The sequence below is a fragment of the Rissa tridactyla genome, chromosome Z, assembly GCF_028500815.1.
Source record: "Rissa tridactyla isolate bRisTri1 chromosome Z, bRisTri1.patW.cur.20221130, whole genome shotgun sequence".
Classification (NCBI taxonomy): domain Eukaryota; kingdom Metazoa; phylum Chordata; class Aves; order Charadriiformes; family Laridae; genus Rissa; species Rissa tridactyla.
The window spans coordinates 11,546,190-11,560,279 of NC_071497.1; the positions used below are offsets into that span (position 1 = coordinate 11,546,190).

General features: G+C 47.8%; 1 protein-coding gene across 10 annotated transcripts in view; it reads left to right on the forward strand.

The window, feature by feature from the left end:
* The window catches only part of PALM2AKAP2 (PALM2 and AKAP2 fusion), a 278,279-nt gene extending 272,351 nt beyond the window's left edge, over positions 1-5,928 (forward strand). For 6 of the 10 annotated variants that reach the window (XM_054186715.1, XM_054186716.1, XM_054186718.1 and 3 more), the window contains one exon: positions 2,128-5,871. In XM_054186715.1, the coding sequence (XP_054042690.1) occupies positions 2,128-2,220 (93 nt within the window). In that variant the 3' untranslated portion in view covers positions 2,221-5,871. Of the gene's footprint in view, positions 1-2,127 lie in introns of all 10 variants that reach the window. The other 4 variants (XM_054186714.1, XM_054186717.1, XM_054186713.1 and 1 more) reach the window with 3 other exon arrangements.
* The last annotated feature ends 8,162 nt before the right edge of the window (positions 5,929-14,090 follow it).

The following is a 14,090-nucleotide window of genomic DNA, read 5'->3' on the forward strand; positions in this document are numbered from 1 at the left end:
CTGATTTAAAACACATTGAGGGTAGTGGACATTGGCAGCTTTGTAGTTTGATCATGGAGCTGTTACTCAGTGTTGGTCAGAAAATAACATTGCCATGTGCTTCTGTAAGAAAGCCCCAGACCCCTTTATGTCTCACTCTGCTGGGAGGAAAATACCCACTGCCATAATTTAGTTAGGATCATAGAATTGTAGAATGGTTAGAGTTGGAAGGGACCTTAAAGATCATCTAGTTCCAACCCCCTGCCACGGGCAGGGACACCTCCCAATAGACCAGGCTGCTCAAAGCCCCATCCAGCCTGGCTTCGAACACCTCCAGGGATGGTGCATCCACAGCTTCTCTGGGCAACCTGTGCCAGTGTCTCACCACCCTCAAAAGAACAAATTTCTTCCTAATATCTAATCTAAATCTACCCTCCTTCAGTTTAAAACAGCTACACCATCACTACACTTCCTGATCAAGAGTCCCTCCCCATCTTTCCTGTAGGCCCCCTTTAGTTACTGGAAGGTGGCTATAAGGTCCTCCCAGAGCCTTCTCTTCTCCAGGCTGAACAACCCCAACTCTCTCAGCCTGTCCTCGCAGGAGAGATGCTCCAGCCCTCGGATCATCCTGATGGCCTTTCTCTGGACCCGTTCCAACAGGTCCGTGTCCTTCCTGTGCTGAGGGCCCCAGAGCTGGATGCAGTACTCCAGGTGGGGTCTCACGAGAGCGGAGCAGAGGGGCAGAATCACCTCCCTCGACCTGTTGGCCATCCTTCTTTTGATGCAGCCCAGGATGCAGTTGGCTTTCTGGGTTGTGAGTGCACGTTGCCAGCTCATGTTGAGCTTCTCAACAACCAGCACCCAAGTCCTTCTCCTCAGGGCTGGTCTCAATCCATTCTCCACCCAGCCTGTATTTGTGCTTGAGATTGCCCCAACCCACGTGCAGGACCTTGCACTTGGCCTTGTGGAACTTCAAGAGGTTGGTGCAGGCCCATCTCTGAAGCCTGTCCAGGTCCCTCTGGATGGCATCCTTTCCCTCCAGGGTGTCGGCCATGCCACTCAGCTTGGTGTCATCGGCAAATCTGTCCAGGTCCCTCTGGATGGCATCCTTTCCCTCCAGCGTGTTGGCCATCCCACTCAGCTTGGTGTCATCGGCAAATTTGCTGAGGGTGCACTCAATCCCACTGCCCATGCCACCAACAAAGAAGTTAAACAGCACCAGTCCCCATATCGACCCCCGAGGAACATAACTCATTTGCTGAGGAGTACATCAGATGCGTGTCACAATAACACCTTTTGGTTTCATCTGACTTTTTTTTTAACCTTGTTAAAATACATATTAAAACTTTTTCTTACTTCTTTACTTAATTGTTTCTGTGTTTGCATGTGTGTGCATATGCATAATACATACACAGTGTATGTTTTTTGTATGTGTGCATATATATGTGTGTGTATGTATGAAAAATATATACATGTATCGGGGCCCATCTTGCACTGTATTCTGCAGGCTGTGCAGGTCCTCCATATGTAAATCTCCTTTCCCATATGCATGGAGTGATTTTCACTCCAAGATCACCTTGGCCACAGGGCATAGGCTTTCCTGTTGGCCAAGCCGCAAGCCAAAGACCACGAGAAGATGTGAGGGAAAGCTGCCTAGTTCTGCCTGCAGGGGTGATGTGCTGAAATAAACAGCAGACGGCTTTCCAGGTTTCACCTGCAGCTCCAAAGCAGCTTCTGGACAAAGATACCATGTGGTTGCTGGCTCCAGGTACTGAAGGTGTGCAGATGCCTCTGGCGAGAGGACCAAGACCCTGTCCTCTGCCTTCAGCAGGCAGGGATGCGGCAATGTGCAGCTGGGCTGGTACGGGCCAGCTGGGGCTCCCCTGAAGTGATCTGGATGCTGCCAGCCAGCTCCTGCCACCTCTGTCCTCCCGTGGTGTGGCTTTGCTCTTGCGTGCTATCCACCCCCCACACCTTCACATCAGCAAGTTCTTCATCGCATGAGTCCTCCCGGTTTGCACGAGGTGCAGCACCGGGAGCCCCATGGGAAGGACCAGCCCAGCTGGTCCCTGCGGTGCCGGATGCCCCAGCACGGGGTCCACAGGCAGCTGAGTGATGTGCTGTGTTCTCCCTTTCTCTCCTGACCAGGTCCTAGAGGCGACCAGGGTGAACCGCAGAAAGAGCGCTCTGGCACTGCGTTGGGAAGCCGGCATTTACGCCAACCGGGAGGAGGATGAATAACCACGCAGCAGCATGAAGACAGCGACGAGGCATGCCGAAACCAAAAAAAGAGAGAAAGGAAGGAAAAAAAGCAAACACAAAAAACCACCACGAAAGCAGCAGCATTTTAGTCCAATATTTATTAAGTACACAACAAACTCAGTGATGCACATAGACACAGAAGTGATCCAACTCCTGGCAATCCTAAAACAACAGGAAAACCCCACCTAGAAAATACCCCCTTCTCCTTTTCTCCATCCCCATCTCTGAAATGATGCAATGGGGAAGGTGCAGGGGGTGGGAGCCATCGGGGCTGGGGGGGACAAGGGGCGGTCGTCCCCACAGACCGGAGAGGCTGCAGGCGCATGGTGGGAGGTCGGCGTGGAGGAGCCTGCAGCCAGGGCTCAGGCTCGCGCTTCCCGCTAGCCGAATTGACTGCCCTGCCTTGCCCCCGGGGACCACCGTCCCTGCAGAAGCTCCCATCGGACGCTCCTGCAGCTCCTTCGCCTCCCACGGCCGCTGCACCAAGACCGTCAGCGTTACTTTGGCGTACTTTATCCAGCCACAAAACACCATATTGCCCTCTGTTGCTATTTCTTTTGAGGGCTCTGAAGGCTTGGGTTTGGGATTAGGGTGGTTTTTTTAGGGGGATGGGTTCTGCTCCCCCGTCTAGTAATTTATCTGTTTAAAAGGAAAAAAAACCCAACAGGGCGGCAGTTATTGCAAATGTACAATCCAGTAGACTCAGTAAAACAGTCCTTGTGTTGCAAACACAAGCCATCACAATTTAGGAGTGGAATAGATGGGGATGAGAGCTAAGCCAAATGGATTACCTTAGCTTTAGGATCCTATACGCTTGCAATATCACCTGAGCTCCAGGTTCTCAGAGCATATTTACGTAACAAAGTTTCTAAATATAAAATCTGTATTTAGTGGATGACAACTATTTTTTGATGGTGGGGAGGGAAAAGAATGGCATATGTGTAAAATCTATGAAGAAGGATAATCTGAAGTAGAAAGGTAGTGGGAAAGGGATACAAATAAAGGACATTTAATTTTTAAATGACGCAATAATTGAACTAAGCCAGACTCTGGCCTAGAAAGAGGTATGAAATAAAGAAGAAAGATAGTTAACGTCTTCAATTATATTTATACAACATAAAAAGCCTTTGAAGTAGAGTGCTTTGTGGAAGGCTTCACGTTTCCAGGCAACAAAAAAAAAAGCTAAAAGGCATAACAAGTTGGGAGGAGCGAGCAAGGAAGAGCAGACAAGGGAAGAAAACATTACTTTTACCATTCAGCCAGTGTTTTCAGTGCTACGAGCAAACCGTAGAGCCTTTAGTTACTGCTTAGGCTTGGGATCAGCAGTGAAGGATTAGTGTGGATCTGTGTGTGTGTGTGTGCGTGTGTGCAGGTGTGAGTGCCGGTGTGTGCGTGAGGCTGGCATACCACAGTGTATGGCAGCGCGTGAACTGATTATTTCCTCCAAAGCTGTTTACCAGCTATAGGGGCGAGTGCTAATTTCTTTTGTTTGTTGGTTGTTTTGTTTTTTTTTTCTCAAAGGGGATATAAAAACAAGGCACTGAGTTAATGCAGTATTTGTGATATTAAAATTTGACCCAACATGGTATTTGCATGAGTCACAATTGCAAAGTATTGACCAGTTTTGTAAGCTGACAATTAGGAAAAGAAATGTGGTATTTATTCTTGTGCTTTGTATTTGTACGTAGTATAGGGGCTGCGGGTTTACTCTTTCTTTTCACGCAAGCAATACAATAGGAGTATTTTACAACTGGGAACCATAATTTCTGGATTAGAAACCAACAAGTTTGGGAGATGACAGGAAAAAAAAGACAGTGAGCTTTTTTCTATATAAAAAATACTGTCTTTTTTATAAAGAAACAATTATTTTATTTTGACATCTTTTTAAATAATCATCAGCCAGGATACTGGTCCTCCCTTAAGCCTTTCCTTGGTTTCATAACCTGCTGTGCTGTTTTCTCCTGAAACAGTGAGCTCATTTAAAATGAGTACCGATACTGTGAACATACTTCTGGTGCTTTTCTTAAACAAACACAGAGCTTGCAACCAAATGACTCCTGTCCCCATCCCCCTCCCTTCCTCCAGCATGTGATTTCTGTCCATGGACGCTATCATTTTGAGGCTTGTTTTCAGGGACTTGTAGCAAATACAATTATATATACGCGTTAACTCAGTTCTGTCAATTGTCTCCCTAAGTGCTATTGAAGAGAAGAAAACCCTGCTGAACTGAGCGTTCACTGTGGTAAGGGCAGCAAGCTTATCTGAAGGATGCTCTCTAAACCCAGATGGATGGGGTGGCACCATGCCTATGAAGGAAGTACATACCCAATGAAGTGGACCCATTGTCCAGACATGGCAATCAGCAGTGATCTGTGACTCACGTCTGCAGGCGGGTCATTACCATAAGACTGTAGGAAAAGCAACGCCACCAATGCAGCCCTCGAGTGAGACCATACGTCGTGTAGCCACATCCATGAGCTCTGCGCATCTGTACCAAGAGGAGTCCTGGCTCCCTCCAGCCTTGGGGAGAGTGTAAGTGAGAGTGGGAAAAGGGGGTTTCCTGAGCAGAGGAGACGGCCCCTGAACTTACGATGAGGTGGTCTTGCACCAAACGACGCTCTTCGGAGTCTCCTCCAATATTAGCTCCCTGAAACTGGGGCAGCCCTGGTCTGCTTTCCCAGGAACCTGCATCTTTATTTTCTTTATTCAACCTGAAGGCTGTTTTTCCCTCCTGCTCTCTCAACTGTGAACCAGTGGTATTGATCACCCATCATGAGACATCTCTTCATGCTTTGCCACATCTTCCCCTACTGCCACAAACGGCCCTCAGTCTTTGAAGGGAAAATTAAATTGCTCTAAGGAAGGGGATGTTGTGGTGAGGAGAGGCCAGGCAGGAGTCCTCTGCACTAGGAGCATTCGCTTTCAGCCCCTGCGACAAAAGTATTTGCGTGTGTCAGTGCGGGACAGCCAAACTTTCCACCGAGCAGAGTTTTTCTCTTCCAGAAATTATGGACACTCGAGGTCAGCAGCACACATTCAGTGCTGCGGTAACGCGAGTGCGATGCAGTTTACTTGCCTCTGTTATTTCATTTGCATGCTACCAAGCTTAGGTGTTTATAAGTATACGCCAGTAATACATATCTATCTATATATAAATATATCAAATGCAACAGAAGAGCACTATTGCAGAGTTAACTTTGTCTCCACAAAAGAAGCGCTCAGATCCTTTCCCGTGGCAAAGACTGGTTTTAATGAAACTGTGTATTGAGAAATAGTTAAGCATTAGCATTTGTGATTATAATCACTTTGGGGTTACAGTGCAGGTTTTCTGAACAATTTGTTTTAAAAGCTGCCAGTTTGGGCTTCATCTTGCTCCGTACTGACATTATCTGAAGGAAAATACAGTAGCATTGACATGTTTGGCAACCAAAAGGTGGCATCCTTGTCATGACTTATCAACCAGTTTCAACAATACCTGGCTTTCTGTATGTTAACCACTTAAATGTTATCCTGCTTCTGTTTTATAGTGACTGTGAGGCCTACAATGCAAGTATATAATTATTTTCTCATTAAAACAGAAACCTGTGTTGTGTTTCTACAAAGCTGCCTGTTTCTTCACATGTACCCCTGCAAGCAGCACACGGCTGGAGGAGAGTGGCTTGGCTACCACCTCTCAGGGTGGTCGGTCTCCCCCCACTTGACTCTGCTTCTGCCTTTTTGCCAAGAGGGAGGAGATACCTCTTTTTCTGCACTCAGCGGCATCAGCTGCAGATACAAGAGTGTGTCCAGAGAAGGGCAACGAAGCTGGTGAGGGGTCTGGAGAACAAGTCTTGTGAGGAGCGGCTGACGGAGCTGGGGGTGTTTAGCCTGGAGAAGAGGAGGTTATAGCATGGTGGGGGTCAGTCTCTTCTCCCAAGCAACAGGCAATAGGACAAGAGGAAACGGCCCCAAGTTGCATCAGGGGAGGCTTAGACTGGATATTAGGAAAAATTTTTACACTGAAAGGGTTATTAAGCATTGGAACAGGCTGCCAGGGGAAGTGGTTGAGGCACCATCCCTGGAGGTTTTTAAAAGACGGGTAGATGTAGTGCTTAGAGAAGCGGTTTAGTGATGGTTTTGTCAGAGTTAGGTTGATGGTTGGACTAGATGACCTGAAAGGTCCCTTCCAACCTTGGCAATTCTATGATTCTAAGATCATCCCTCAGTATTTCTTTCCCATTGACATGCTTCTGGAGGGTTGCTGAGGCCAGATCTGCTTCGGGATGAATTGCAGGAGCTTTCTTACCTTGCCTCCTCCACACCTGCAGGGCTCCTGCCATCCCGCACAGCAAACCACGTCGTTTCAGCCAGTTGTCCATTTCTCACATGCCCAGCTGCAGCAGCCAGTCGCTTGCCCGTTGCCGCAGTCCCTTGCCCCTCTTTCATGGCCAGCTAGACCAGGAGAGACCCCATCCCTCAACCTCAATAGGGAGCTGCCATCACGTTTGCCGTCAAGAGCTGGAAGGTGCCGTGGCACCAGGTGCATGAACCGGGCACGTTCTGTCCCCTCCCCATGCCAGGTATAGTCAGGCATTTAATTACAGCCCTGCTCCACAGCCCTCGGGAGGAGGAGGAGGAGGACACTGGGGTTTTCCATGGGAGTTGATCACGGCCAAGTGCAGCAATTCATTCTGTGCTCTCCTTGCAGGAGCCCTCCTCTCCATTGCGCACACAGCGTCAGAAATGCCTACAGAAGAAAGTCAGATGTGTATTTCCTTTCCAGTTAGTAAATACTGATGGAAGTCATAAAACAGGCTAGAAAACAAGCCTGATAATTTATCCACCAATTCTGGTCTCTGTGTGTATGAAGAAAAAGAGGTTATTGTGTCTTCAACACAGAAGAGGCTTTCTGTCTTCCTCTGCCTTCCCTTGCTCTGTGCTAAGAGGGATAGCATATCGGACTCCCTGGCACACAGTGAAAAGAAAGGGAAATCCTTCTAGACCTCTCCTTTGGGCTTTATGACAATTAAAAGCAGAAACTGGACATTTGCAAGGGAGCATTTAGACATTGCAAAACTAACGCAGTGATGCCAGTGGGTGTCAGCAGCTCAGGAATTTTTGCAATGCGTTCTGCTGTTACCAGTGGTTGGTATTTGTTTAATAACACACATTTAGGACACTTAAAATCCCCGTCACCCCATTGCGTAGCCAAAATGGCATGCAGCAAGCTTTTACAAAGTAGTTAAGGACTATAAAAGAGCCATTTTGTCCCTTATTTCTGGTGTAGTCCCATATAAGGTAAGGATATTGCGCCTCTTAACAGTTGTAGGTGGCTTTAAGAGGCCTTAGCACCATGGAAAAGCAAATGGAGAGGCAAAGGATCTCCTCTGCAGAGGTGGGTTTGATTAAACCGCGTTAAAAGGAGGGACAGCATTCAGTACAGTTTTCAGTTGTGAGTGGGAACAGGAGATGTAAAAAAAAAATAACACAAATGGGGTCTGTAGTGTAAGAAAGCCAAGAAAGCACTACAAGCCATAGCAGGGAAGGGACAGGGCAAGGCAAGGCCAGAGCTACAAATATTAGCACGAACATGAGCGCTAAAGATGACCTTCAATTATGTTCTACTTATTGAATTAACCAGGACAGGCAGTCCAGAAAACTATTAGCAGTGTGTGTGTCCAGCCCTGCACTCTTCCCCAGGTGAAAGAGTGAACAGCATCCCAGCATTTCACATGGGCAGGGGATAACCTGCCACATCAGCAATAGCACGGGGGTAAAAAATAAATAAATAAATAAATAAATAAAAATTAAAAACCTAACGAACAAAAGAACCAACAGAAAAAAAACAAACCCAAATGCCATCCAGATCTCAGGGTCTGCTGCTAGCTCTGGATGAGCCTTGATTAATGGGCAACCTAAACCTCTGCTTTATCAACGAGGTCTCCAGGAAGAACGCGTTTACGGTTAGCACTAAATATGGCGTCAGTGTGAGAGCTCAGTCTGCTCAGTCCCAGGAATGTGTCATCTCCGCAGCGAATTCAGGGCGGTGTGCCACCAGGAGCTGGGAATGTTTCAGGCCTCCTTCCGATCCAGAGTGTGGCAGTAGCGGTGAGAAAAATCAATGAGGAAGAAAAAAAAAGTGTGCAAAGCTACTTGATCACATTGTCCATTACTGCGAACTGCATGGGGAAAATTGCGTGGATTTGTGCGGCAGCAGTGGCATCTGGAGGGTGGATTGCACTGACCATGGGAATACTTTAGTTTCCAAGGATGTCTCCTGGAAGCCAAATTCTGGGAGCAGACAATACCCGGGACAGACGTGCTGGCTGATGCTTTGGCACCAGTCTCAGGGCCCTATCAGTACCAAGCCCACTGCTATGGCACCGTGTTACCAACACAGCAAGCCCTCTTAGGGTCAGAAAGAGAGCCCTGGCACATCTCACGAGCTTCCCAGAGGGAGATAGTTGGGATGGGAGACCCCAGAAAATGCTGCTGTGCCTTGGGCATGCCTCGTCCCATACAAGCTTCTGGGGTGCAGCAGACCTCCCAGACAGCCCTGGTTGGGAGCAGCTGCAAACTCTGTATTGCCTCGGCAGGCAGCTCAGCGCAGGGCTGGGGCTGGGCATACAAAACACTTTGCAAGGGGCCGTTGTGCACTGAACTCGCTGTGGAGACTGTTGCTGGCCAGGAAGGTGTCTGCAGGGCAGGGGGAAAGAAGAGTAGGAAGCTGCAAACAGATTCGCCAAGACAGGAGGGTTTCACCTCAGGCTGCAGCGGACAGACCAGAGCGACGCGCTCCCCCTTGGGTTGTCCCTGACGGCAAAAAGCTGTGGCTCAGAGTGACGCAAGATGCTCATGTAAAAATGGCCCTCAATAAGCACTTCTTCCTCTTGTAGCATCTGTGAAAGCTGAACTTTCTCAGCTTTATGTTAAAATGAGCATCAAGTCATAAGCTGCAACTGAAAGACAAGAAGCCAGGAAAATGCTAGCAAAAACACATGGATAATGACATAACCTTGGTGAAGCCGCACTTCACAGCACTCCTGCGAGGTTTCAAAAGTGCTGCAAACAAATAACCGATCATTAGAAAGGAGGGAAGAGCTCGGGTCTCTGAGAAGCGTCATCTCCATGGAGAAAGGTGGAGTTTCTGGATACACAATGGGAATTGACTTGCCAGGCAGTTTTCTCACACCCACATTGTGTGGAGGAGGCAGAAAGTATTCAGCCCTACTTAATTGGAGTGAAATAAGGAAGGTGCTTAAGTAGGGCGTTTGCTCACTCCCTGGTAGGGCTTGTTTGCTCCTAGGAGCATGGCTTTGGGGTAGAGCACCAGCCCAAGGTGGACCCAGACTTTCACAGTATTACCCTTTCCTGCTCCTTGCCATCTCCTTGCCCCCTGCTGTTCCCTTCTGGTTTCCATATGATGCTATCCACATCCAAAACATGGCTGGTTGGGGCAGCAAGATTAGATGGCTCCCATGAGCAAAGGTATCTCACCCTGCTTCCACTGAGCTTCACAGGATGGAGTAGACCCTCAATCAGACCAAGTCCCTAACCACAGGTCCCTTATTGACCACCACTGCAAGGTCCACCAGCCTCCAGTAAGGCTCCCTCCCGGACTGGTTTTATCTCCTCAGGTATTTAACTGGATTTACACTTCTTTGCCAAAGCACCCCATGGAAGATGGATAAACCAAGACCCATGAGATAAACCTTAAGTGGACCAGATCCAAATATACCAAAGCCAAACCTCTAAGGACCTTGTTCTTTGAGGGCTACCCAGCACTGAACTCAGCTGGAAGCCCACGGACTGAGCTTGTGCCAATGCACTATAAAATAATGCGGGTATGTTAGTGGGGTTGACCTGAAAGGGTGTTGCGGGAGAGCCAGGTGAAACAAAAACCTTCTCTTGGCTGCATTACTCATGCCAAAAGGGGCATGATTACAGCTTTCCTTTAACACTATGTTTGAGGAAAACAACTGAGCCAAGCTCCATCCATAGAGTGCTGCAGAGAAGGCATACTGAGATTGTATGAGGTGGAGAGGATTGTTTTTAAAGAGAAAGTTAATTGCAAGTTGTGGGACTTGATGTATAAATAAAGTGAGGATTTCTGGCAGGAACAGAGGGAGAAGGGTATAAGTAACGCAGGTCAGAGGGGAGTGGTATAAACAGTGGAAACAGAAAGATAAATAGGGGAAAATCTTGGTGATGTGAATTTTTCATGCAGGGAGACATTTCTGAAGCCAGCTGAAAGCACGCTCAGACAATATTTGAGCAGGGATGGAAGCTATATGGCAAAAAGCATATTTACCCAAGCTCTCTGGAAACCAGACAAAAAACTCTTCCAGTTAGAGCATGGGTCTCACATTCTGCCAGGTCTGGACTATGGTGGTGCAGGTGATGATTCAACTCGGCTGTCCTTCTTGGCCACTGTTTGCTGAGTCAGTCTTCAGCAGGAGCCAGGAAATAGCTGAATGATATATAATATATAGCTCATGAGTCCCATAATTTATTGACATGCAGACTCTTTAAATTTATAAATTAAAAGATACGTCGATATAGTCTGTCTAAGCTTTGCAGGATGTTTCCAAGGAATTTATTATCAAGATGCCACAGCATTAAATGATCAAAACAGCTTTTCAGTGCCACAAAGGGCTTTATTTTTCAAGTCTTGATTAATCTCTTGTTCCTTCCTGTATTAAATCAGTATTAAGTCAGAGTGGTTTTAAATGTTGGGGAAGTCACTCTCTCAGTTTACTCTGTAGGCATCTGCCCGCTTTGCCCTAGGCTGCCCTGGCTATGTGTCCTTGCAGAGGGTGCCTGAAAGCTCATGGCCAGACATGACTTGTTAGTGGGTAACAGCTCCCACTGGCGTCTTGGAGGTGACATCCAACACAAAGTCCCTGAAGGTGTTGAACTGGGATAGCTACTGACCCTTGGAAAGTGATGGTGTGGAAGTGCATCACATATGAAAATGGTAGGCAGGAGCCCACATCACCTGCACGTGGTCCAAGCCCTGCAGCAGCAAAGCAGCCTCATCTACAGCAGAACAAGAAAAGCAAAGTCTTCTGGAGGGAAGCACATGCACTTGACATGGCCCTTAGCCACATCCTCTTGATTTTCAGCAGATAAGAGTGTCTCAGGTCCTGCAACAACTGGGAAGCTCATGAGGCATTAGCAGTCCTTCAGGAGGTGACTGCAGCTGGCAGTCCTCCTTTCAAGGGCATCACTGGCACTCAGCTGGTGACTGAGGTGCACTGTGCAAAGCCATGCTGAAATGGGCAAAGTGGTCTGGAGATGTCTCCCCACTGCCCACGTGCAGTTATCAGGAGGTATGAAACTCAGCGGAACTCGCCAAGAAATGCAGAGGGTGCAGTGGGAAGAAGCAGTGCTGCTCTTGACCGGAATGGGCAACTCAGCAACTACGCAACAGGGCATAAAAGCGAAGTCTTACTTCAGCAGAGCTTTGCATACCCCAGAGTGCTGAAATGAAGGGGCAAGGGAACAACAAACACCAGCTACAGCAGCTGTCTTGCCACACAGCTTAAAATGTACAGTGGTGTATATATTTATTCATGCTTGGTAGACATTGAAAAATTGCCGCCTGGAAAAAGTTAGCAGCAACAACATTGCTGGAAAACTGCCGGGCCTTTCTTGTTTCCCTGGTGCCTTTTACCCAATAGTGCTTTTCAACTCCAAAATTTCCTGCAGATACAACAGGACCCTTCAGAGAGAGGAGAGGAGGTGCAATATTTTAATTCTTTTAATGTCTTTTTTGTACACATGATGGAGTCCTAAGGATACACAAAATTTGCCAAGGCTGTTCATTCACTAGCTGCCTGGTAGGGTGCTAGCTAAAATTCTCCTGAGTAGCATGCAAAAAGACCTGCATTGCCCTATCTACATGATCTTTCTCCAGAGACTGGACCTTTCTCCTGGCGCACCTTGTCTGATGCAGAGTTGTGGGCCTGGGGAACCCCAGGCACATCTTCCCTGTGTGTCCAGTGGAGGTGACAAGTCTGCATGGGGCTGCAGAGCCTCAGCAGCCCTCGCTGCTTTCCAGGGAGCGCTCCTCCAGCACTGAGGCTGCAGCTTGCCCACCCAGGCATACCTCTGCTTTCTTATCTGAAGAAGGTTACCCCCATTGGTGCCATTTTCTACTATTGCCCTGCAGCAAAGTGGGAATGGACATGGTCCCCTGTGTCCTTCCAGGCACCTTCATGGAGCTATCTAGCAAAGGTCCCACCAACCCGGAAAAATCAGCACTTCTCCTTCTCTTGCTCTTCATGGAGGATGCTGGTGCCTTTCCCTGCTGTCCCAGGGACTTCTCCACCCTACCAGCCCAAACAGGTGCCCCCACCCTCAGGCTGCAACCTGGATAATTAGTCAGGCGTGGCTGCAGCACGTGTTAAAAAACAGGGTTATCCTTCCCCGGCAGTGCCTCGTGATGCCAGGTTGCCTGGAAGTCCTCAGCCAGCGGTGGGGAGTGTTTGCAGTGAGACAAACAGCGATACGCAGTGCTGTGCAACCCCGTACCCCGAAACCACCTTGGGCTGGGTTTGGCAGCCACCACCAGCTGCCCTGAGGGGCTGGTCCATGGAGGACCTGCCCGGCCCTGAGCAGATAGTGCTCTGTGTACAAGGAAAGGGCTTGGGAGCTTGTTACTGAGTTTCTTGCGTTTTTTATTTCTGAGCTGCAGAGGTTCAGTAAACACCCCCAATGGAAGAGCTGCCACGTGGAAGAAGAGGGTGGCGAGGCTCATAAATGTCACCAGAGCGTGCTGCAGCATCTGCAACTTTTGGGTTGCGTATGCGGTTTCTTGGGGTTTTTTAAACAAATAACGTGAATGTGTTTGACAGGATGTTGTGCATAGAATAGCCTGGAAAATTTAAACACCCAAGTGACTAAAACCATAGTTAATCTTTCTCGCCACTTTCTGCGCTCAGGACGTAGCCCAGCAGAGTACACAGAGAGAGGCTGTAAGGAGTGTTACCATCTGCCTGCGCTGAATGTCTGGGGTGGATATCACTGAGGCTAACTGCAGGCGATGGCTTCAGCTCTTGCTTTACCTGCATTTAAAATGTAAATTTGGTCACACAGAGGGCTAACCTGAGATCTGCCAGGGGAAAACAGCTGGATAACCAGGCAAGGGTGTCTCCAGAGGAACTAAGATTTAAAGAAATATTTTACCTTCCCTCGTCTCCTCAAAAAGCACTATCCCTTATACATAGCAAGAGGAAGAGCCTTTATCTTTTAGCATTTATAATGCTTTTGATTGTGTCCACGTCTCACCCTGGAAAATGGGGTGGATTCATCCTTTTTCTCTCCCCTGCCCCGATGTCCTCTGCCAGGACTGTTCTTACCTCCATGGAGCCACAGGCTTATGCAGAAATACTAATTCCCTCAAATTGCGCCTGGCTGGGGCTGAGCTATCTAGCAGAGGTCCTACCAACCCTGATAAATTAGCACTTCTCTTTCCCTTGCTCTTCTTTTCTTCTTTTCCCCCTTCCCTCCACAAGGACGCATAGCTTAATATATTTTCCTCCTTTATTCTTCCACATTAACCCTTCCAGTATGCTCTCTGTATACTCTTCCTCTAATTCACATCCACAGTTAACACACTGTTTCTCTCCAATCTCATAAATCCCAAGTCAAATTTACTAACACAATCCTTCTTCTACAGAGCTTTTACTCACCCTTAGTTCTTTTTCTCGAAGTTATTATTACTTAAAAGTGGTTTTAGGCTTTTCAGTACCCATTCACTATTGCCATAAAAGTTTCTAGACTTACATAAAAGATGAAAATGTGAAGTAGAAAACCAAAATTATTTCTAAATAGCTTTGGAGAGCACTTGGGAAGGGGAGGGCAGT